Source organism: Oreochromis niloticus, linkage group LG3 (assembly GCF_001858045.2).
Source record: "Oreochromis niloticus isolate F11D_XX linkage group LG3, O_niloticus_UMD_NMBU, whole genome shotgun sequence".
NCBI lineage: Eukaryota > Metazoa > Chordata > Actinopteri > Cichliformes > Cichlidae > Oreochromis > Oreochromis niloticus.
The window spans coordinates 58838888-58862579 of NC_031967.2; the positions used below are offsets into that span (position 1 = coordinate 58838888).

A 23692-nucleotide genomic window follows, 5' to 3' on the forward strand; every position below is an offset into this window, starting at 1 on the left:
CATGTTTTACAAATAAATAACTGAAAAGTGGGGTGAGCGTAATTATTCAGCCCCCTGAGTCAATACTTTGTAGAACCACCTTTTGCTGCAATTACAGCTGCCAGTCTTTTAGGGTTTGTCTCTACCAGCTTTGCACATCTGGAGACTGAAATACAGACTCGAGTAGTAGCTTATGCTAGTCGTGGCCTCTCCAAAAGTGAAAAGAATTACCCTGTAGATAAATTAGAATTTCTTACCCTCAAGTGGGCAGTAAGCTAGAAGTTCCATGATTATTTGTATGGGGCTAATTTCAAGGTGCTGAGTGATAATGTAACCAATACGTCTACTCACCAAAGAATGAGTGAAGATAACAAGCAGAGGACAATTTATTTAGGGTCTGATGGCAGTTTACCATCGGTGTCCAACACTTTAAAGGATTGATGGACATACGTCCTTAACACTTCTCAACATACCCTCTTAGACATCAGCTTGACACTGATACACCAAAGGAAACTTAACCAACTCTAAGTGCAGATGTTTACAACCTGAACAACTTAAAATTTCCCTGGAATGCAATGTAAACAAAGACAAGAAGAGAAAAAATATATTTTCTCAATGACCACTTATGGTCACTTATGAACATATTATGTAGAGTCTTTTTGTTCTCAGTCCTGTGGTTGTAACACTACAACCTCCTCAGTCTGTAATCAGAGAGTGTCTATTTGACAATAACCAAAATATTTTGTATAGTCTTTGTGAATGCGTATGGCACTGAGTGCGGACATGTGTGTAAGTACGTCGGTCCAATACTCGAGGTCGGGAGGAATGGATGGCAGCCGCCGATCCTTTAATGGCACCAGCGAGACAGCACAGCAGCGAGGCTTCTGGCAGGAGAACGAACAATAGTCTTTTTAAGGCTACTGCAGATGGAGATATTACCCACTAGCTCACCCAAGCTTGCTCTCTGGCACAGCTACAAGCCATGTGAGCTCGTAGCCCCTCCCGCTAGGATGTACTACCCCAGTCGACCGTCGTAAAGCAGCCGCAAATCAATAGCAATACAAAAACCCTCAAAATCATTGAAGAACATTTTATAACTGAACACCCAATATAGATATATACATATACTGAATATCACACAATATCAGATAACCAAATTAACACTGGGTTACATTAACATTTTACCACAACTTCACCAGATGTAGCTAAAAAAACTAAACTCATGTCCAGTCCAGTGGGACAGCAAGGAAAGGAAAAATGGTTGCTTACGTGCGGTTTAGAGGGTCTACCTGAAATTGAAGCAGCCATTGAAGGAGGTGAAGAGAGAAAGATGGCAGCTTGGTCAGCACTAGTGGCCTCTATAATGTATGCAAATACATGCAGGTCAGAATCTCCGCCCCTCAAGTGCGCCCCCAGACAGTGCCAGCAGATTGAAACTGAAAAAAAATTGTAAGTGAAACAAAAGATGTAGTTTCAATTAATTGTTTTTCACTATCAATTTTTTTCACTTTCAATACAAGAGTACACTTATTTCAGTTACAATATTGTTTTTCGGTTTCAATATTTTTTTTCAGTTTCATTTTAAGGTGGCATCATTCTAACCCAGGGGTGGGCAATCTCAGGCCACGAGGGCCGGTGTCCCTGCAGGTTTTACATGTGTCTTCGAACCAACACAGCTGATTTAAATGGCTAAATTAGCTCCTCAACATGTCCTGAAGTTCTCCAGAGGCCTGGTAATGAACTAATCATGTGATTCAGGTGTGTTGACCCAAGGTGAGATCTAAAACCTGCAGGGACACCGGCCCTCGTGGACTGAGATTGCCCACCCCTGTTCTAACCCCATACATATTTCGACTGAGAGACACCATACCATTGTCTTCGGCCACGATGTGCTGAGATCAGTGAGCACATACTGTATGTCTCAGTTAGTTTTAGTTTGTTTTGCACTTTATTGTTGAGTAACTGAATTTATCTAAATTGTTTTGATTTATAATTGTCGCATTTGCAATAACTTTACTTAGTTGGATTGTAAGTTTTAATGTTTTCATATATTATTGGGAAAGTGTTTGTTTTACAATTAAAAAAAGCGTTTTAACAATACGTTGCATTAATGCATAGTTTGTATAACAGAGACGTTTTATTTTTGTCATTTATGTCAAATATGATGTCATCAAAAGTCTAAGTTGTGAATTATAGTTAGGACAGCATAATTAATATTTGAGTTGCTGACCCTGTCTGTTGACAGGTCAGGTTTTTTGTACACTGGATTGTTCCTGAGGCGGATTCCTCCAGTGAATTAGATGGCGAGCCTTCCCATCTGCACTTTGAAAGACTGAGATTCGCTTCTTTCTTGATGATCTGCTGCACCTTGCAGTTGTCATGAGTCGCTGTGTGGCAGGCAGGAGTTGGACCCAATATGCAGGCACTCAGGCATGAGGTTTAAACACAAAGAACTCAGCTTTATTTGCTGGCAGGAGAAAGTCACACAAAAGCAAACTAAACTCACAGTGAGACACAGGGAGATCCACACAGCATGAGGGACGACACGACACTGACTCAGAGAAACACAGGGTTTAAATACACCGGGAAGTAATGAGGGGAATGAGACAGAAGGAGAGCACAGCTGGGGGAAATCAGAACTGACGAGACAAGGAAGCATAAACTGAACACACTGAGATAAGACAGAGACCAAAGTAAAACAGGAAACACATAACACAGACTGAACAAAAGACACAGACTCACATGCAGGCACTACAACAGAGGGAACAGAGACGTGGGACCAGGGCAGACACTGACTGGACGTGGGGATACAGCAGACAGGGGAGACAGCAACTATGGATCACAGACAGAAAACCAGAACACTCAAACTCTAACAAAACCCCACCCAGAGAACCTAAACTAAGAATAATCCTAAAACCCATAAAGCAAAGCTAGAATATAATGAAATAACAAAATCAAAGAACCAAAAACACAAAACACTGGGTCGACGACCCAGGGACCCTAACAGTGGTGTGGTAGGACTGTATCACTCACACTTTCACACACAGCTGGTTATACATAACACCACTGACTGACATTCTCTCACAACTATTTTCTTTCACACCCTGGGAATTTTTGGACTTTACCCCTTGGACATGTTTTATTTGGGATACTTTATTTGAACATTGAATTTGAGTAATCTATTTTCTATAACAGTTAAGGAGCCAGGTTACTAGGGTGTCCCAACATTGAGATCAAAAGTTACTATTTTAGTAGTTTATGTGTTTACTTTGCTTTCATTTGTTGTAGGTTTTCTTTTCTACAATTGTAAAGCGCCTTTAACCTGTGGTTGTCAAACTCATGGTTTATTTCACTAAAGCCGGCTGGTTCTTTTGAGTTACATTCCTGTCTCTGTGTCTCATTAAAACACATCCCTGTGCTTCTATAGTCGAACCTATTGGCCCATTAATATTGTCTTTAATTAATAATAATTAATATTGTCTTTTCCCATTGCTGTGTTACACAACCATGTCCAGGTACAGTACACAATGAAATGAGACAATGTTCCTCCAAGACCATGTTGCTACATATGACATATAACAGACAATCAACACAGGACGACATAAAGTGCAAAAATTGCAAAAAATCAAAACAAAGACAGAATAAAATATTACAGACACAACAGTGCAATAGAAAAATGCAACAATGGCAGTGGGTTGTGCAAAAAATAGCTTGATGTATGAAGGTGTGTGTGAGATCACAGCAGCAGGTTCATGGCCTCACAGGCAGGTCATGGACAGGATGGAAGCAGTTTGTGCATGAAAAGCAGAAGTCCCAGTTTGTCATTTCAGGTTTGACTGAGCTGTTTCCAGAAGAGCTAAAATAGACGTGAGCATCCAGCTGCTGAGATCAGTTCCACTCTGTTGGGTTTCTTTGTGACTGTTTCCTGCCGGTATCATTACAGGTCATTTTAGAGTGTTCGGAGTGAAGCTGCTGCAGCGCCCTGATGATCTTCCTCCTTTTATCGTTGCTGTTAAAGCAGAAACAACTGGATGAGAATATAAAGGAGTCCCAGTCGTGTTTCTGCACTCTCGTCCAAAGACGGTTCGGTACTTGGACCGTCGGTGTTTATTTATTACAGGTTAATGTTCAGTCTCATGTCTCTGAGGTGTATCTTCTTTGCTGATGACACAACTTTATTGTAGTCAGAAACATTTACAGCAGCTTCTGGATCCCATGGAAAGTGAACTGGTGACTGTTAGTAAACTGCTTTGATTGTAACACATGCTATTCACCTCTCTCTTCACTTTCATTAAATATTCACAGAAAAATGTAACAAATGAAATTTCACAGCAATATTTGTGAAGCGGTGCCAGGAGACCCGAGGCAAACATCAGCTGAATCATTTTACTTTGAAAAACTTGAATGATAAATTTCTTTTGCAATCTTCTGATGTTATGTGTAATAGGTTTCTTAATTTCTTTGTGGATAAGGTTGCCAGTTTGAGACCCTCCACTTTATCTTCTGTTGGCCCGCCTGTGCATGTTCCCTGTTTAAATTTGCTTATTGCTTTCTAACCAATTGTTCTACCTGAATTAGAGAAGCTTGTGTTAACTGCTAAACCATGTGGTTCTCCGAATGATGTCGTTCATCCCCGTTTTCTGAAAGAGGTGTTTCCTACTGTTGGACCACATATTCTGAACATAATCAATACCAGCCTCTTGTCAGGTCAAGTACCAAGTGAGTTTAAGCATGCAGTTATTCATCCCTTACTTAAGAAGCCAGGCTCAGATATTTCAGTAATGTCAAATTTTAGACCCATTTCTAAACTTCCTTTTCTGAGTAAGATCTTGGAAAAGGTTGTTCACACTCAGCTGATGGATTATCTAAACAATTCTCAAATGTTTGAAGTTTTTCAGTCCAGCTTTAGGCCGTTTCATAGCACAGAGACAGCTCTCATAAAGGTTATGAACGATATCCTGGTAGCGACAGACTGTGGTAAACACGTAGTGCTTTTACTACTAGATATGACTGCTGCATTTGACACAGTGGATCACGACCTGCTGATCTCTCGATTACAGCATTGTGTGGGCATTTCTGGCTTGACTCTCCTGTGGATAAAATCATATCTGTCAAACAGGAGCTTCTGTGTTAAGTTGGGCTCGTCATCGTCCTCTGTGGCCCCTCTGTCATGGGGTGTACCACAGGGATCTATTCTTGGGCCATTACTGTTTTCATTGTATCTCCTGCCACTGGGTGCGATCTTTCGCAAACATAAAGTTTCATTTCATTTATATGCTGATGATTGCCAGCTTTATTTTCCTTTCAGTCATTCTGATAGCTCCCCAATTAGACTCTTGCTTGATTGCCTTAGTGATGTTAAGTCATGGATGGCTCAAAACTTTTTAAATTTTAATGAAAGTAAAAAGGAAGCAATTCTGTTTGGCCCGAATCGTTCCTCTGATATCCCTGATGTTGACCTTGCTGCTCTGACTCCTCACCTGAAGAGCTCAATTACCAATCTTGGGTTAAAAATCGACTCTGCACTTACCTTTGATGGCCACGTGAATGGGGTGATCAAATCGTCATTCTATCAACTCAGGCATCTGTCGAAGGCTAAACCTTTTCTTTCAAGGCGTGACTTGGAGACTGTTATCCACGCTTTTATAACCTCACGCCTGGATTATTGTAACTCCCTTCTAATAGGGGTTGGACCGGGCACTCTGACACGCCTGCAACTAGTACAGTAGCTGCGGCACGGTTTTTATCTGGTAGAAGGAAATTTGAGCACATTACTCCGGTCCTGGCCTCCCTGCACTGGCTTCCAATTGAATTTAGGATTCATTTTAAAGTTCTTTTATTGGTTTTTAAATCTTTAAATGGTCTGGCACCTGTATATATGTCTGATTTGCTGAAGCCCTATGTCCCCACTCGCTCGCTCCGGTCAGCTGAGCAGCTGTTGCCCTCAGTCCCCAAATCACAGCTGAAACTGAGAGGAGACCGAGCGTTCTATCTATCTCTATCCTGGCTCCTAAGCTTTGGAATAATCTTCCTCTTCACATTAGGCAGTCGACATCAGTGCTGGTTTTTAAATCCAGATTGAAAACACATTTTTATTTACTGGCTTTTGACTCAGTGGTTGACTGACTTGTGTTTACTTGTATTTTATTGTTTTCGCTATGTTTATTATTTTATCGTATTTATTATTCTTATGGTATCTATTATGTTTCTATTGTTCAGCACTTTGGTCAGCCTTGTGTGTTTTTAAAGTGCTATATAAAGAAACGATGATGATGATGATGATGATAAATTAACATGATAAAGTTGCTGTAGTTTTAGGACACTGACATAGTCATGTCGTCAGACTCCTGAACACTCAGTGACTAGACTGACACACACACACACACACCAAGTTACTTTTGCAAAATACTTAGCATTTTGCACATTTCCATTGCACTGTGTTGTCTTGTTTATTTGCAATTTTTTGCACATTGTACTTTACGTAGTCATGTGTTTGTCTGTTATATGTCATGCGTAGCACCAGGGTCTCAGAGGAAAGCTGTCTCATTTTACTCTGTACTGTACCACTGCACATGGTTGAAATGACAATAAAGCCACTTGACTTGTATATCTGTACATTGTCCGTACTACATCAGTATATTTGCTTTCTGTATAGTAATATAAACATCTGTATACTTAGCTTATTTGTACATATTCTGTTCATAACTGTTCCCACCGTTCACACTATCCTTATCTGCATATAATCTGCTCTTATTGCACTTACTGCTCTTGCACGTCTGATTAGATGCAAATTATATTTCAGTCCCTGTTTATACATGTGTAATGACAATAAAGTTGACTCCTAATTCTAAAGTCAACAAATTCATCATTTATTCAATTACATGCAATGAAATTCATGGATTTATTAGATGATAATATTAAAAGACACAGTAGACAGTAGCCAGGTAACATCCAGAAGCTGTTTGAAACGAGGGATAAACGAGGGCTCGAGCGACAAGCAGAAGAGAATGGATGGATTTAGTGTTTGAAGCAGAGGTTTTGTTGGTTTGGTCTCTTTCTAACGTGTTTATTGGGAAGACAAACAGATGCCTGACCTGACCTGTGCACTCTGTGTCACTGATGCCTTGAAGAAGATGATGGCGGTTAAAGCACCGTATTAATAAACACTCACAGACGGCTGAAGTCACCACACAGAACAGACTGTGTGAAACAAATCAACAGTGTCAAAATAATGAATGATTAAATACTTAATGGAAAAATTAAATGAAAAAACAGAGCAGAGCAGTGTGATGTTGACTCATGTCATTGCATACTGACCTTGGATGACTTTTGTTTAGCTTCTGTGCCGTTAAAAACATTAACTATGAAATAATAGCCAGAAAATAAAGTTTTTTTTATTGAATGTTTATTGAGCCTTCTGATGAAACATAAAAAACAGAACTTAAAAAATGTAAAAGTCATTTCTCTATTTGAGTTTTAATTTGTATTACATTTGCTGCATCCAGCAGGTTATTGTTTAAAATGTAAAATGACATTGACGATGTAGAAGTGTGAAAAACTCATGCATCAAATATGAGACACTTGGAGTTAAAGGGTTACTATTTTGCTTTTCTACAATCTGCTATTTGCTGATATGTTCAAATAATTTGTTTGTTAGTAAAGAAACAAGTTGATAAATAATGTGTTAATAACCATCATCATCAGACGTGAGATTAGGATACAGTTTGGTGCATTCTGACTGCTTTCTGTCATCAAACAGGACTGAGGAGGAAAAACAGCTCAGAGAGTTTGAAGGTTCTTCGATGACACAGTAGAAGAAGAGCTGTGAGGCCACAGTAAAGTTTCAGAACTGAACTAACTCTGTCAGAGCTTCCACAAACACTGATCAACACACTTATTAAACCTCCTGTCATCAAACACTCGTTTTCGCTGAGTTCTCCCTGTATTACCTTTTGGAAACTGAATTTGTTTTTTATAAAACCAAATTTGAGCTGGCACACTGGACTTCTAAAAAAACCCCAAAAATGTAAAGTTCCTCTTCAGGAATGAAAGTAAAAAACTGTAATTTGGAATCTTAATGGAATACAATCCGTTTTAATTTTATCTTTTTATCCATGGAACCGAAAATTCGTGGATGACAACAATATTGAGATCTGAGCATTAAAATATCATTTTTTTTAAAGAGGTCGTGCACACTGCTGGTCCTGGAGAAAACTCAGACGCAGATGAAGGTCCTAGCATGAGCAGTGGTCAGAAGAAAGTAAAACTGGTACACTGGGGACAAACCGAGCCAGTACCACTGTACCTGGTGTGCAGGGAAAAGCTATCAATATACTTTCTGTGACGTTTTTGTTGGTGGTGTGATTTTTCTAATGTGAAACATGTGCCGTGGCTCCCAAAGGTTGGGAATCAGTGGTAAATACTTAAAATGCAGTAAATAACTTTAGAGAGGTGCACAGAGATTTCAGTGTTTGAAGATGCTAACAATGTCAAACAAAGCTTTCATCCAATAATTCAGTAATTCATCAGTAATTTGAGGGTTATTGATCGATCAGTGAACAGATCAGGTTCTGATTGAGAAACTCAGAGTGAGGACTTCAGAGTTTTCAGCTTTAGAAACATTTAATTCTATCAGAGGATCCATCAGCTCAGACATAATGCTCAGTGGTGTCATCATACTCGTCAACATCCAATGGCGTCTCCATGGATACGACCTGTTTGTTACCTGTGGGCAGAGTGGAGAAATCAGGACGGTGCTGATGTGATCAAAGTGTTTTCTGTGAGTATCTGCCTGAGTTTGTACCTGAGCTCCTGCTGCAGCAGATGGACAGGAGCAGGATGGTGCAGATGCAGTACGGGCAGAAGGCCAACAGGTGGCAGATGACTCTGATCCAAGACACAGAGGGAGAAGAAGGGGAGGAAGAGTTGGTGAGAGGAGGAAGAGTGGACAGAGAAAAACTGGCCTCAGAAACTGGAGGTGGAGGGACGGACTTTCTGAGAGTAGTGATAGGAGACCCTGCAGGAGACATAATGAAACAGGTTAATGAGTGAGCTCAGCAGGTCAGGTCAGGTCTTTAAACAGGGAGTTTCGTCAGTGTTCTGACCTCGGACCCTCAGAAAGCTCTGAGGAGATGATCCAAATGTGTTAGAAGCGCACCAGTAGAGACCTTCATCAGAGTGCCTGACATTAGGGATAACGTGTCCTGCTTTAGACCCAAGGAGACGTCCATTCATGAAGAAAAAAGATGGAACTGTTTCACCAGTCTTCTTCTTGCATTGCAGAGTAACATCACTTCCTGGTCTTACAGGAAGTGCAGGGATCTCCAGGATCACACCTTTTTCTGAATAGTAGGTAAACAGAGACAGACTTCCACCATCAGATTGGAGTCACACAGAGACAGAGACACAGCTGGAACATCTCACTGTACCTGAAACACTGATGGACACATCATCGCTCTTCTTTCCAGATGAGCTTTCACACCAGAAGGTTCCACTGTAAGACGAGTTGCGATCCAAAACGCACAAACTTCCACTCATCTCAGCTGCTCCACAGTCCTCAGTGGGTCCTCCGCTGGTCCTCTTCACTGTCCAGCCATCAACTGTCTGTCCATCATCAACACAACTCAGAGACACTGAAGAAGATCCACTGAAGACCTGCTGAAGGTTTGGACTGACAGACAGAGACACTGGAGGACAGACAGACACACAGACAGACAGATAATCACCACCAAAGAGGAGAGGACCAGCGTCACGATGATCACCAAACTTCACACCGAACTGTATCAAAACCAGAATCCAAATGTGGAGCCAGCTCACATGGGCATGGTTGCCATGGTAATTTGAATTTGACAGGATGTAGACCAATTAACTCTTTACTTGGCATGACTGACTACAACTGATAAGTGGAAGATGGTAACTATGGAGATGCCAGGGGAAAAAGAAGAACCATGGATGTCTTGAAGGAGGACGTGCAGAGGGTTGGTGTGACCGAGGAGGACGCTGGGATAGGATGAGATGGAGGCAGATGACCTCCTGTGGAACCAGCTAAAGCAGCAGCCAATAGAAGACGAGGAAGACGACACATGAAGAAGACTGTCACTTATTTCAAAGTTCTCATCCAGAAATTTGGCTTGCCCTCTAAGGAACATCCTTGAAACCTGGGAGACTTACAAAACGTTTACCCCAAATTTAAGGGAGAGGTGGACTACCATCAGATCCCTTTATAAATAATAATAATAACCTTTGTGGTGTTTGGTGATGGTGCCAAATCTCCACCACCATGCCACCTGTCAGAATACCATGCTGCAATATTTTGATGTTCAATATTCATTTTTAGGTCTTAGTGTTTGTATTAGTTAGTGTTGTATAAGTTAGGGTGCTGGAAAGGAGAGTCCGTCCGCTAGTCGAACCCATTTCTATGAATCATTAGATCCTCATAAAACCATTACAAGACCTTGGTCCGCATAGCTGGCAATAAGTGGAACTCGTTCCCAGTGGGTGTTGGACTCTGCCAGGGCTGCCCTTTGTCACAGATTCTGTTCATTGGTTTGGGCATCTGACAAGGATGCCTCCAGAGCATCTCCTCGGTGAGGTGTTCCTGGCATGTCCATGTCTCACCCAGGAACACTTTAATACTGTTTTCATTGTATCTCCTGCCACTTGGTGTGATTTTCTGAAAACACGAAATTTCATTTCATCTGTATGCTGATGATTGCCAGCTTTATCTACCTTTCAATCACTCTGATAGCTCCTCGATTGGACTCCTGCGTGATTGTCTTAGTAATGTTATGTCATGGATGGCTCAAAATGTTTTACATTTTTATGAACATAAAATGGAAGCAATTTTATTCGGTCCCAATCGTTCTTCTGGTATCCCAAATGTTCACTTTGCTGCTCCAACCCCTCACTTGAAGAGCTCTGTTACTAATCTTGGGGTAAAAATTGACACTGCACTTAGTTTTGATGGCCAGATAAATGGGGCAGTGAAATCTTCATTCTATCATCTCAGATATCTGTCGAAGCTAAAGCCTTTGCTGTCCAGGCATGAACTTGGAAAACTGTCATCCATGCTTTGTCACCTCACGCTTCAAATACTGCAACTCCCTTTTAATAGGGGTTGGCCAAGGCACTCTGTCACGCCTGCAACTGGTGCAGCATGGTTTTTACCTCATTTAGTTCAGAATATATTAAGAAATGTACCAGCACACATAAAGTATGGCTCAGTTAACCAGAGATGAAACTAAAGTGTAAATAAAAATAACCTCTGTGGCTATAAATGTTTTGACAGTTAGTATTAAAGACCAGTGATGGGAATAACGGCGTTACAAGTAACAGCGTTACTAACGGCGTTACTTTTTTCAGTAACGAGTAATCTAACTAATTACTATTCCCATCGTTACAACGGCGTTACAGTTACTAACAAGAAAACGCGGTCCGTTACTATTTTTCAACAGACAGACGGTTGAAGCTGTGTTCAGCTTACCGCATCTTATATCAGCTGCATGGAAGCAGCTGTAAGTAATCTGGACGCTACAGCTTTAAGCAGCTGCGCGCTCCCGCGGACGGTAATCACGATCACTGTCTAGCACAACACCTGGAGCTAACGGGGCAAAACAATCGCATGAGTGCTGCTGTTTGACTGAGGAAGAATAAAGTAGTCGTGGTAAGTCAATCACATGACCACTTAAAGACAAAGCAACACGGTGACATATACCAGTTTTTAAATTGTGTCGATAGGCCACGTAAAACCAGAGTCATGATAAACAATATATACGCGGCGTTTTTTCCTCAATAGTTTCGTCACGTTTACTGTCTAAGGACAGCGCAGCGAGACCTCTCTGCTTATGAGCAAAAAAAGAAAAAATGGGAAGGGAGAGAGAGCGAGTTTTGAGATGTGAGAGATTTGTGACGTTTAGCGTGTTTGGAGTGTGTAGTTAATGTGTTGTCTTGTGTAGTTAGTGTGCAGTGTTGTGGATAGTTGTGTGTTGTGTGTCACAACAATGAGGCGACTGCTGTCTCCAGGTAGAAACAGCAGTGATACACCTGCTGCTGTCAGACCTGCAGGTATCAGGCTGTGATGTTCTCCTTTATAGTGGACAGAAATTTTGTTTTTGGAGTGGCACAAATAATTTGTGTGGCATCTTATTGAAGAACAGCTGATTGTTCTGTAAATAGTTTGAAATGGTTATTTAAAAAATCAAGGTAAATGGATGCAAATAATTTTGTTGTTTGCAAAACTTGTGCATAGGATTTTAAAATTGACAATTTATATTTGCATTTAAAGTTATGAAATATGATTCAATAAACATGTTTGTGGTTGTTACAGTAAAAAATATAACTTTTTCTACTCTGATTTTATGTTTTTTTATCTGATTTTAGATCAATTGTGTTAATACAGTATGTCAAAATGAAAACAAAACTGTAAATTCAGACACGTGAGGTTGTGCTGAAAAGAATGATACCAAACAAGGCAAATAAACTGTTTTTAAAGGTAAAATGTGGAGAGAAAATCAAGAGTAGTTAAAAATGGCCAATTATACCCTGGACCCCAGAGGGTTAAACGTTTTTTTTAAAGTAGCGCAATAGTTACTTTTCAAGTAATTAATTACTTTTAGAATATTGTAACTCAGTTACTAACTCAGTTACTATAATTAATTACTTTTTCAAAGTAACTTGCCCAACACTGTTAAAGACTATAAAAACATAAATCCTTTAAATCATCAAATATAACTGTCAAAAATGCGAATGTGTCATCAGCATAATTAGCTTTGTTTATGGATTTTTTCTTCTATTACTTTTAAAGACCATTTTAAAATCAGTACATAGTTTTGAGGCACAGGCAGATTTTAAAGGACCACACATGCCTCTGACATATCGTCAGATATTCATATTCTGAGTTTGAGTCAATGCTTAATGTAAATAAAATAACTTAATTTGTTCTTTGGTGGTCTTTTGCAATTATTGTGCAAATCTATTCCAAATCAGCAAAGAATCAGTCTGCAGGAAATTGTTCTCTCAGTTTGTGGAGCACAACTTAGCTGCAACATTAACTTTTAGTCCTGTTAACTAACTAGCATTCATGCCAAAAAGAAAACAAGTTATTCTTACAGTAACTGAACTTGTGGACCTGAAACTTCAAGTTTAAATGTCTAATAGTTAAATAAAACTTAAAAAGGCCAAACAACAACAGATTTGATGAAGCCGCACTTCCATCTACTCACCTGCAGAAACAGTCGGTGCAGACAGCAGCAGGACACACAGACCTGTAATGGGAGGTCAGAGGTCACTGAGGGTTACAGGTCACAGAGCATCAGAGGTCAGTGACTGACACAGCCTGAGTATATCATGTTGAAGAACAGTTCCTGTTCCATCAGTGAAATACAGTAAAGAGAGACGACTGAGCTGATTGTAACAGAGGAGGCTGTTACTCTGTGTTCCTGAGAAGCATCACAGCAGACAGCTGTTCTGTGGACACAAACATCTACAGACAGCTCAGAGTAAAACAATGGGCCCAGTTCCTGTGTGCACATACAAACAAACAGGTGTACTACCTTCAGCTCTTACTAGAACTATGAAAAAGAGTCAGTACAGTCCAAAAGCACCAGTCACAGATGTTGGGATTCTACCTTTAGGAAGTGACAGGACGTAAATGATGGTCACTGAGTTTGACACAGAGGCTGTATCCCAATTCAGGGTCTGCAGCCTTAAAGGCCGCATTTTAAGGCCGATTACGTCACAGCGGCGCGCCGAAGGCTGTCCCAATTCAAAGGCTGCTCGAAATGCGGCCCTCAAATGCGTCCTTTATTTCCCTGAATTTTAAGGCTGTGGCGGTGTAGACTTCGTGGCCCAACATATCCCACAATTCATAGCGCGGCGGTGGGTGTGGATAATTTTGCCGCAGACGGCAGAAGCGCAGCGGCCGAAGAGTGAACTGTTAAACGTAAGTACTGAATATGATGTCACTTATTTATGTGCAAATGTTTAATAATGAGGAACATTAAAATATTACTGTTGGCCACATGTCGGCAAAGTTATGTGACATTAGTGATGTTTGTACGTTCAGCGTTTACTTTGTTTTAAAGCCTTTAAAATATAATAATACAATAGCTGACCTTAATCTTACAGAGAATGTGATGATTTTATGGATAATTAAAGTCAGTCATATATCCACAAACACAACAAGCTGAAAGTCAGTGATGCTGCTCGGTTTGCAGTCCTGAATATGACGGCACAAGCAGGATTCACTGCACTGTTAATGTTAGCTATGTTATATTGCTGCCTCTGTTCGGTGGTGTCGAGCCAAACGGACTTTAACGTGTGTTTGAACGAGCTGACGGTTCACTCGTTAAGCTGAAAGAAAGATGCTTTAATCACAGGAGTCACACATGTGTCCACTGGACCATCTGGAACTCTTCTTGTTCAGCACTCGTAATAACACAAACACTAAATCCTCCTTCTCTGTGCTGTTTTGTAGCAGTGTGTACACCTGAGACTGTCACCTGTCTGTCTGTCCTGCACTCTCTCTCTGTTTCTTTCTCTCTGATTGTGGAATAAAAGTATGAACATGTATTTATAAGTTACACTTGTGTTTGAATCCTGCAGCTTATCACACATTTGATTTCCATGTGTGACAACTGCAAGTGTCCAGAGTGAGGACAGACTGAGGGACCCACTGCTGCACATCATCTGTGAGGCTTTGCACCCCTGATGATCCACCAGGACAAACTCAGCAGTGTGTGAGGAAGAGGAGGAGGAAGAGCCAGCAGCAGCTGACAGATGGAGAGAATAGACAGACTGTTCCCTGTTTGTGAAGGACTGCTAGGAAAGTTTAACATAACTAATTGTCTGTCCTGAATCAGTCTTATTGGGTAATGTTCAAATAATGTTATCATCCCAGTGTTTTCAGTGTGGGAGAAAGTACTCAGGGCCTTCAAGTTACACACTATGAAAGGCAGCAACAAGTTTAATATTCAGAAACCTAAAGTATGTATCAGCAGCAGAATGGAGCTAAAAATAAATGTTTGTTTCAGTTCTATGAAGCTTTGAGTATTTTGGATTAGTAGCACTGCTGTGTTTGTTGCATCATATTGCTGTAATTGTTTATATGCTTTATATATTCTGAGCTAAGTTGATCTATAGTGTTACATCATATTCTATAAGGATGTTATGTGTTTGTTTACTTTCTGCCCAGTTTGGCCCATTTAGCAGAAGTCAGCCTGTTTAAGGCTCTGATATCTATTCTGTATGACTTAAAGCAGTTATGACATGGTCTGATTTTCTCACCCAATAAAGGAATTTTTAATATATCAGTCTGATCTTCATTCTATCAGAAACAGTTATCACAGCTCGTACATTTTCTTTTTACACATATATGTGAGCATTGAGCCAAATTTAGTAATGCCAACATATTAAAAGAACAATATTTGTCTCTTATATATAATAAATCTGTATATACACTGTCAGAGATACTTGAGTGTCTTTGAGTGAAGATTTAAGGTGATAGGAAATATAAATAACTGGAACTTGAATCTTTACTGAAGCTCAGTATTTGACACAGAGTTCACTCACATGTGCTGTACCAGTGTACCTGCACATGTGACGTGACAATAGAAGTGATTTGATTTGAGAGTTCAAACTCACTGCTGTAGTAACTTATAATGATTAATATAATAACTATAATATTGGCCATATCATATTTACACTGACTTTAGTCTCATGAACAACATTAGCTAATTGTTATTTACTAGCTAATCTTAAATGACTGTGGGAAGGTGGGACTCACCGAGCAGGAGGAGAGAGGCAGCTGCAGCCTTCATGCTGTCTGGATGCTGACTGACTGTGTCAGACGCTTTCAGCTTCCCTTTCATCACTTCCCTTTGATCCCATTGGGTATCCCTGTGTGCTGTTGGTGGAGCCTCACAGTACTGCATGTATCAGAGAGTTTAGCAAAGGCCGGATCATTGCAGAGGTTTGTTTTCAGCCTGACAGGAACACAAACCTGACTCTGTGACTCTTTGTGTGTTTGCTCAGTGTCAGTGTTTTCTTTTTTCATTTATTTTAATCACTTTATATTGTTATACTCTTGGTTTTCCCCATTTTATGATGATTTTCATGAATGAATGCTTGTCACAGAGTTCCTCAGGGTTCTGTGCTGGGACCAGTACCTTGTCACATTGTACATACTTCCTTCAGGCAGTATTATTAGAAAACACTGCATTTGTTCATTGCTATGCAGATGATACCCAGCTTTACTGATCCAAAAGCTAGATGACACAAATCCACTAGTTCATTATACAAACATTTCCTAAAGACATAAAGACCTGGTTTGTGATTCATTTCTTTCTTAATAAATTCATGAAATATTAAAAAGTCATCATTATCTGAAACTGTTCAAAGGTTCCTGATCAACAGTTCCTGCTGCAGTTTCAGATCCTCTCTCTGCTCACAGGAGAATCAAGCCACAAAAGGAGACGGCTGAACTTTGACCTCTGACTCCTCTCAGCATGTTTGCTCTGCACCTTATAAATGAGCATCTTATAATAAGATGATATAATAAAATATCTCATTATAATCATGTCAGATGTTTGTGTTGTTGATGTTAAAGCTCCAGTTATAGAACATGAGAGCAGAAGTGTTGTGTTCAGGTATGACGGAGCTGTTTTCATAAGATTTAAATAGAAGTGAGCGTCCAGCCAATGAGATGAGTTCTGCTCTGTGTGCTCTCTCCTGGTTGGTCTGTGGATGTTTCAATGCGGTTGCTACTATAGGTTATTTTAGTGTGTTATGAGTGCAGTTTCCTGATGATGTTCCCCTTTAGTCCTGTGCAGCTCGTCTCAATCACACGTCTTTGATGTTTGAATCTTTTATTGTGGTTGGATCCAGTTAAAGCACAAAAACATCACAGAAACAAACAGCTGTGAATATAAATTAGTCAGATTCATGTTTTTACACTTTGATTCAATACTTCAGAAATCAATTTGACAGCTTATTGATTGATCAGTGAACAGAGTTTACAGCTTTGGACACTTTCAGATTCCTCAGAGGATCTATCAGCTTAGAAGACGTGCTCAGTGGTGACATCAGCAACAATGTCATCATACTCCGCGTCACGCAGGGGCGTCTCCATGGAGACAGCATGTTTGTTACCTGTGGGCAGAGTGGAGAAATCAGGACAGTGTTGATGTGATCAAAGTGTTTATGTGAGAATCTGCTTGAGTTTGTACCTGAGCTCCTGCTGCAGCAGATGGACAGGAGCAGGATGGTGCAGATGCAGTACGGGCAGAAGGCCAACAGGTGGCAGATGACTCTGATCCAAGACACAAAGGGAGGAGGAGGAAGAGGAGGAGGAGGAGGAGGGGAGGAAGAATTGTTTGGAAGAAGCAAAGTGGAAAGGGAAGAATTGGTCTCAGAAACTGGAGGTGGAGAGACGGATGTTTTAAGAGACGTTATAGGAGACCCTGCAGGAGAAATGATGAAACAGGTAAATGAGTTAGCTGAGCAGGCCAGGTCTTTAAACAGGAAGTGATGTCATTGTACTGACCTCTGACCCTCAGAAAGCTCTGAGGAGATTCTCCAAACGTATCAGTAGCACACCAGTAGAGACCTTCATCAGAGTACTGGGCTCTTCTGATGTTGTACTCCGATGTAGATCCAGGTCCAACCAGACGTCCATTCATGAAGAAATAAGATGGAACTGTGTCACCGTTCTTCTTCTTGCATTGTAGAATGACACCAGTTCCTGGTCTCACAGGAAGTACAGGGATCTCCAAGATCACACCTTTTTCTGAATAACAATAAAACAGAGTAATGTTTGAGACACAGCTCCACCATCAGAGCAGAGTCACACAGAGACAGAGACACAGCTGGAACATCTCACTTTCTGTACTGGACACACTGATGGTAACTTCATCACTTTTCTCTCCAGATAAGCTTTCACACCAGAAGTTTCCACTGTAGGACGAGTTACGATCCAGAAGACACAAACTGTCAATCATCACAAAGTCTTCAGCTGCTCCACAGTCCTCAGTGAGTCCTCCTCTGGTCCTCCTCACCGTCCATCCGTCAACTTCCTGTCCATCGTCATCATCAACGCAGCCCAAAGACACGGATGTGGGTCCACTGAAGAACTGCTGAAAGTTAGGACTGGCAGACAGATAGACTGGAGGACAGAAAGAGGAAATTGTTAGAACAAAGGTCGCCAGCGACACATGGAGTTACAACTGTAAAGGAGGAGAAAGCAGATTCAGGGTGGGCATTAATCATGAGACCTTCAGGACCAGAATCCAGGACTAGAATCCTGATGGGGCCCAAGCCAACCTCTGCTAATAAAATACAAAAATATGAAAAGTCTGCTTAAGAGTCCAATTTCAGATCCTTGGGCAATAGGGCTCATGTGGACATAGTGCTTTGATTGGGAGAAACATTTTAAGAGAATCAATGTCTTTACCTGAATAATTTAACATGCATTAAAACATTCATCAAAAGTTTTTACCTTCTTGACAACGTCACTCTTTCTAAAACCCACCGTCAAAATAAAAATAACATTGCTTCAGATTTTATTCATTATTTTTTTAAGCAAAACTGAGTTTCTGTTACTTGTTTTAAAAGTAAAATGTAAAGCAGCGCCTTTAGCTTTCAGGCCCCCGAGTGGTCTGGAAACACGAAGGTGCTCCCAGACCAGCCGAGATATAGAATCTCTGCAGCATGTCCTTGGTCTTCCCTGAGACCTCTTTCAGTGGGACATGCCCGAAACACCTAGCTCCAGTAGGCTTCTTTAACAGATTCCCGGACATCCTCAACTGGTTAATTTAACATGGAGGAATAGCAGATTGCAGATAGCAGACTCCTCATCCTATGGCTAACTCTGACAGCCACACCTTGGAGAAAACTCATTTCCGTCGTTTGCATCCACAATCTTATTCTTTCGGTCAAAGCCAGAGTTTGTGAGAATGGGTGAGGGTAGGGATGCAGATCGACTGATAAATCAACGGCTCTCTCTTCACCATGACGGACCGGCATCCGTCAGTGTCTGCATCACTGCAGTCGCCCTAATTCATACAGGAAAGTTGAATGAAAAAAGGATTTTCTTTATTTTTGTGTCTGAGAATTTTATGTTTATGTTTCATGTACAGTACAATTCAGGAACTGTCACTATGTGTCTTTTGCAATGTGATATTTTTATAAAGTATCTTGAAAAGTATTTGATATATGAAGTTAAAAATCATTATATAAGGTCCGTGTTATGTGACATGGGATGACTGACCGTCCTTTTCACAATTATTACTGTTTATGTCATAATAAAAGACCCGTGCCTGCGTAAAATTATTAACAAAATGTTTGCTTATTTTAATCATCTCTGTCTTAACACTGTTGATATTTATAAATTTGGACTTTTTCCTACGAACCATTTATTATACGTACACCATAACACAAAAAGTAAAAGCGAGGATGTTTTATGCTTAACCCTTATTACCAAAAATATCAGATTATATTGTGAATAAGGGTGGATGTGTTGTTCTTTAATGCATCTGTGAACCATCCTGATACTTGGAAACAAGGATGATGACAGACGGATATTTGCTCTGGTAAATTATACTCTCTACAAAATCTACAACTTACTGTAAGTCTGTGACTACAGGGTCAATGAGGGACCTCTTTAAAGGGCTTTCCTTAAGATTAAGACCGGCGAACAGCAATTTGATTATTTTAAAGACTATAAGGCAGTAAAAATGTATTAATGGAAAAATTACAGCTGGTGGAGAACATTGTGCATAAGGCCATATTTAAAAAGATTTATAACTTATATGAAGAACCAGAATTTTAGGTCACTTCCAAAAGAATGAATAACTCTGTAAAAATAAGTAAACATGTAACTGTATTGTCCAGTAGAGTGGGATTACTACTGTCAGACAAACATTTAGAAGTAAGTATTGGCTCAGTGTATATAAAACGCACTCTGTTCTGTCACAGAGGAATGACTGCAGACTGTCTCTGCACCTGAAATCATAAATATAAACTTAGAAAAGACTCACCTGCAGAAACAGTCGGTGCAGACAGCAGCAGCACACACACGCCTGCAACAGGAGGGCAGAGGTCACTAAAGGTCAGAGGTCACTGAGGGTCAGAGGTCAATGAAAGCTCAGTTAGGGTTCAGAAATGATGCTGTTTTAGGATGTTTATGTTCCTCGACGGAAGGAAAACCAGAACCAAGAACCTCATCCCGACTCTGAGCAGAACGGGTACATGATCTGAGCTCATGTACCTGCAGGCTGCAGATACTCAGGTGATACATCAGTGGAAGCTACCCTGATGCACTCATGCAGACGTGCTGTCTGAGCGCGTGTTGGATGAAGCTGTAAGGAATACATGTTCACTCACCCCGGAGCAGACAGACGGACGCAGTCTTCATGTCTGAGTGACGACTGAGAGTCTGAAGTCTGAGCAGCAGAGACGCTTTCAGCTTCATCACTTCCCTGTTACACATTCAACACGTCCCTCTGCTCCAACACTTTCACTACCCGTCTGACTGAGCTCAGTCAAAATGTGCCTGTTACTGCAGAAATCAGTCATCAAGTGAAGAATCCCTCTGTTACACCAACATCACAAGTTCATTATTAAATGATCTTTTTTTCATGTAATCCAGCATCTTAATCATAACAAGTGACCTCCTCCTGGTGTGTGGGTACAGATCCTGTTCTGCCAAACAGAGACATTATTTCACTCTTAGCTCAGAGATCAATTCAATTCAGCTTTATTTACACAGCACCAAATCACAACAACAGTCACCTCAAGGCACTTTATATTGTAAGGTAGCTCCTACAATAATACATACAGAGAAACCAAACAATCATATGACCCCCTATGAGCAAGCACTTTGGTGACAGTGGGAAGAAAAAACTCCCTTTTAACAGGAAGAAACTTCCAGCAGAACCAGGCTCAGGGAGGGGCGGCCACGACCGGTTGGGGTGAGATCACATTTTAAAGTGTCCATCATAAAACATGCTGACAGCGTTTTAAGTCACAGATCTGAAAGAAACCTACAAAACAGCAGCATATCCATGTGGCCTCAACTGTGCTTCATCATAGTCACAGTCAGAGAGAACGACAGGATCACTGAGTCAGCAGAAATGTCTGGAAACTCACCTTAATCACTCCAGAACCTTTCCACCTTTAACTTCACCATCGCCCTGAACTGGGCTGGAACATTAAAGGAGATAAAATAAAAACCTACAATAACCTGGTTGCATTCAGGTGAAGACCCCTAAAGGTGCTTCTCAAACTCTGTAGACGCACCTTTAGATTTTTGGCCATGTTGTTTGCAGGAACATTGCAGCTCTATGAGCGCCCTCATCAGGTCACCCCACAGATTTCAGATGGATCCATCTAAAACTTTCACCTTCTTCTGGTGTTTTCTGCTTTTGTTGATCTGGATGTCTGCTCTGGGTCACTGTTGGACTGACAGGTTAGCTGAAGGTTTGTAGTATTTGGACATGTTCAGATATTCGGTGTGGATTTAAATATATGTCCATTTCCTCTGCAGTGTCAGATTTTGGTCCTGCACAGTGCTGCGACTCTCAGTTTGTATTTTTATCCTGCACATCTCTACATGATGCTCCTGAAACTGTTTCTGTTTCTTTTCCTGCTTCATCTTTTTCCTTAAAAGGTGTCGGGATGGCGAGCCGTGACTTATGATGGGAACTGATGAACTTTCAGTCTGTGTTGGTCGGGTCTGATTTAGAGGCGGTCATTGACTGCCTTTAGCATTAGCTGTAGCATCGTTTCGGTAAGCTGCGCATAAAGTCTTCTTCCAAATGTTCTCTGTGGGGTTCGGGTCTGTGGTGGTGAATCTCCCTGACCCACACTTTCACAGTTGGAGTGTGATGAAGCCTGGTGATGGCATCTTGGAATAGCCTGGACCACCAGAAAAGCAGAAATCCTCACATGGAACAAAACATTCATGTATTCAGGTGATCAGCTGACCTGCTTAAGAAATGAAAAGCCACTCACTGCATCAGTTAGGGTTATATATATATATATATATATATATATATATATATATATATATATATATAACCCTAACTGATGCTTTTCATTTCATTGAATCCAGGTGTGACTGTTTGGGCCAATGAGTGTACCTCTGGTTTGCTAACTTTGAGTTCTTCCACTAAAACCATGGTTTGGCTTCTGATTCAGAGTGTGAGTTTGACTCAGAGGTTGATGTTTACTGACTTCCACAGCTGCATACGTGCATGTGGTCAGAGAAGGCCAGGGTTTGGTGATGGCCTGTAAGTTTGGCACACCTTTCCTTTGGAGGCTCTTCTCCTCAGATCATTTGAGCTCAGCCAGGCTGGATGGACACCATCAGTACACATCGTTGACTCTCAGATATCTGCAGAAACAGGTCCAGATTATAGGGGGACCATCCAGGACTCTTACTGAATTTTTCTGGAAGTCTCTCCTGTGTTTCATGGTCTCACTGATATGGTCTCACAACACCTGTGCAGCATGTGTTTGACTCTGAGGATGGTATTAGTGAAGTCACAGTGACTCAGCCATGCTTCTTTGGGAATTGTGCCAAAGTCAGACCTGGAGTTCAGGATTTAGCTATCATGACTTAGGAGTGCTTCAGGTGTCCTTTGGAGAGGATTGGCTTCCAGCTGGTGACGCCGCCATAAAGGTCTGGTTGGAGGGGTTGGAGGGGTGCTGCACTGATAGTGATGTTCTCCCAGGGTTCACAGGCTGATGACTTGGAGAGTCCAGCCTGATCCTAGTGTGCCTGCTTGTGATCTTGTTTTTAAATGGAGCCATCTAAGAGGTTGAGGTTGGGGGTGACACTCTATGAGCAGGAGCGATTTTAGCCCATTTTTGGGGGTGCTTCAGCGCCCTTTCTGCCAGATCGATGGTGGCTGAGACGCAGCGGAGCGGAGGTGGAAGTGCCTGGCTTAAAACAGGACATATTACCTGCATATAACCTTCAGTTACTCTTTATAAATTTAGGTAGGAGTCAGACCATGTTTCTTTTTAGCTGAAAAACATTACACCAGGTAACCTGCAGTGTTGGAAATGTGTTTTCCGACGATGTTTGCTATCCTACAATCCGTCCTACTCTGTAGTAAAATCAGCTACATTTCATTTTCCTGTTACTCCCATTGAAATGTATATAGCATATTTAAAATCTAAAACTTAAAATTGTCCGTAGCCTGCTGTTGTTACCACTGTCCTGTTTGAAATGCAATGAGAGAAGCTGCTTATTTTGTCATATGTGCCGATATCAAACCCAGGAGCCACATTCAGGTAAAAGTGTAAAATCAAATGATCCGTCAATAAAGGATAATGTTGGATCAGTGTTTCAATATTTATATCTTTTATTAGATGTACATGTGGTTTGGTTATTTGCCTTTTGGTTGAAAGTACACTGAGAGAGGACTTTATTTCATTAGTGATCTTAATAGTAATTTTTTTCATATTAATGTAATTTTTCATCCAATTGAATACAATCTATTTGTGTATGATTGTCAGTCCAAAGAGGGAGAGAGGAAAGAGGGGAACGTGAGGAGAAAGTACAAGGTCAGGAAGAACCAGGTAAGAAAACAGACAGGGAAACGTGACAGGCAAAACAGAAACTGGTAAACTGCTTGAGAGACTTGACCACCAAAATGTGATAGACAGATTTTCCAACCTCAAGGTGAGGAGACATAGGTTAAAATAAAATAAA

General features: G+C 40.8%; 2 protein-coding genes and 1 long non-coding RNA gene across 3 annotated transcripts; 1 reads left to right on the forward strand and 2 right to left on the reverse strand.

The window, feature by feature from the left end:
- Window positions 1-7403: 7403 nt before the first annotated feature.
- Window positions 7404-20758, reverse strand: LOC109202497 (uncharacterized). The gene is made up of 6 exons (XM_019360154.2): window positions 20356-20758; window positions 20010-20051; window positions 9408-9665; window positions 9084-9320; window positions 8783-8995; window positions 7404-8704 (listed from the first exon to the last, which is right to left on the reverse strand). Exons 1-6 carry the CDS (start codon window positions 20459-20461, stop codon window positions 8628-8630), a joined length of 933 nt encoding a protein of 310 aa, XP_019215699.2. The 5' UTR covers window positions 20462-20758; the 3' UTR covers window positions 7404-8627.
- On the reverse strand, window positions 16814-17994 carry LOC102082917 (high affinity immunoglobulin gamma Fc receptor I). Its single transcript, XM_019359519.2, has 4 exons — window positions 17855-17994; window positions 17519-17761; window positions 17202-17435; window positions 16814-17124 (listed from the first exon to the last, which is right to left on the reverse strand). The coding sequence occupies exons 1-4, from the start codon at window positions 17970-17972 to the stop codon at window positions 17033-17035; spliced, it is 687 nt and encodes a 228-aa protein (XP_019215064.1). The 5' UTR covers window positions 17973-17994; the 3' UTR covers window positions 16814-17032.
- On the forward strand, window positions 17375-18186 carry LOC112846292 (uncharacterized). Its single transcript, XR_003219196.1, has 2 exons — window positions 17375-17458; window positions 17903-18186. It is a non-coding gene; the product is annotated as an uncharacterized LOC112846292 (long non-coding RNA).
- Window positions 20759-23692: the final 2934 nt, after the last annotated feature.

Excerpts from the sequence above, each read along its gene's own strand:
- LOC109202497 (XM_019360154.2), bottom strand. The coding sequence starts at position 20,461 with ATGTGTAACAGGGAAGTGATGAAGCTGAAAGCGTCTCTGCTGCTCAGA. Across the intron at positions 20,052-20,355 it reads GTCCGTCTGTCTGCTCCGGG|GCGTGTGTGTGCTGCTGCTG; the intron begins GTGAGTGAACAT and ends CTCCTGTTGCAG. Across the intron at positions 9,321-9,407 it reads TGTGTCCATCAGTGTTTCAG|AAAAAGGTGTGATCCTGGAG; the intron begins GTACAGTGAGAT and ends CCTACTATTCAG.
- LOC102082917 (XM_019359519.2), bottom strand. The coding sequence starts at position 17,972 with ATGATTGACAGTTTGTGTCTTCTGGATCGTAACTCGTCCTACAGTGGA. Across the intron at positions 17,436-17,518 it reads GAGCTTTCTGAGGGTCAGAG|GGTCTCCTATAACGTCTCTT; the intron begins GTCAGTACAATG and ends TTTCTCCTGCAG. Across the intron at positions 17,125-17,201 it reads CTGCTGCAGCAGGAGCTCAG|GTAACAAACATGCTGTCTCC; the intron begins GTACAAACTCAA and ends CTCTGCCCACAG.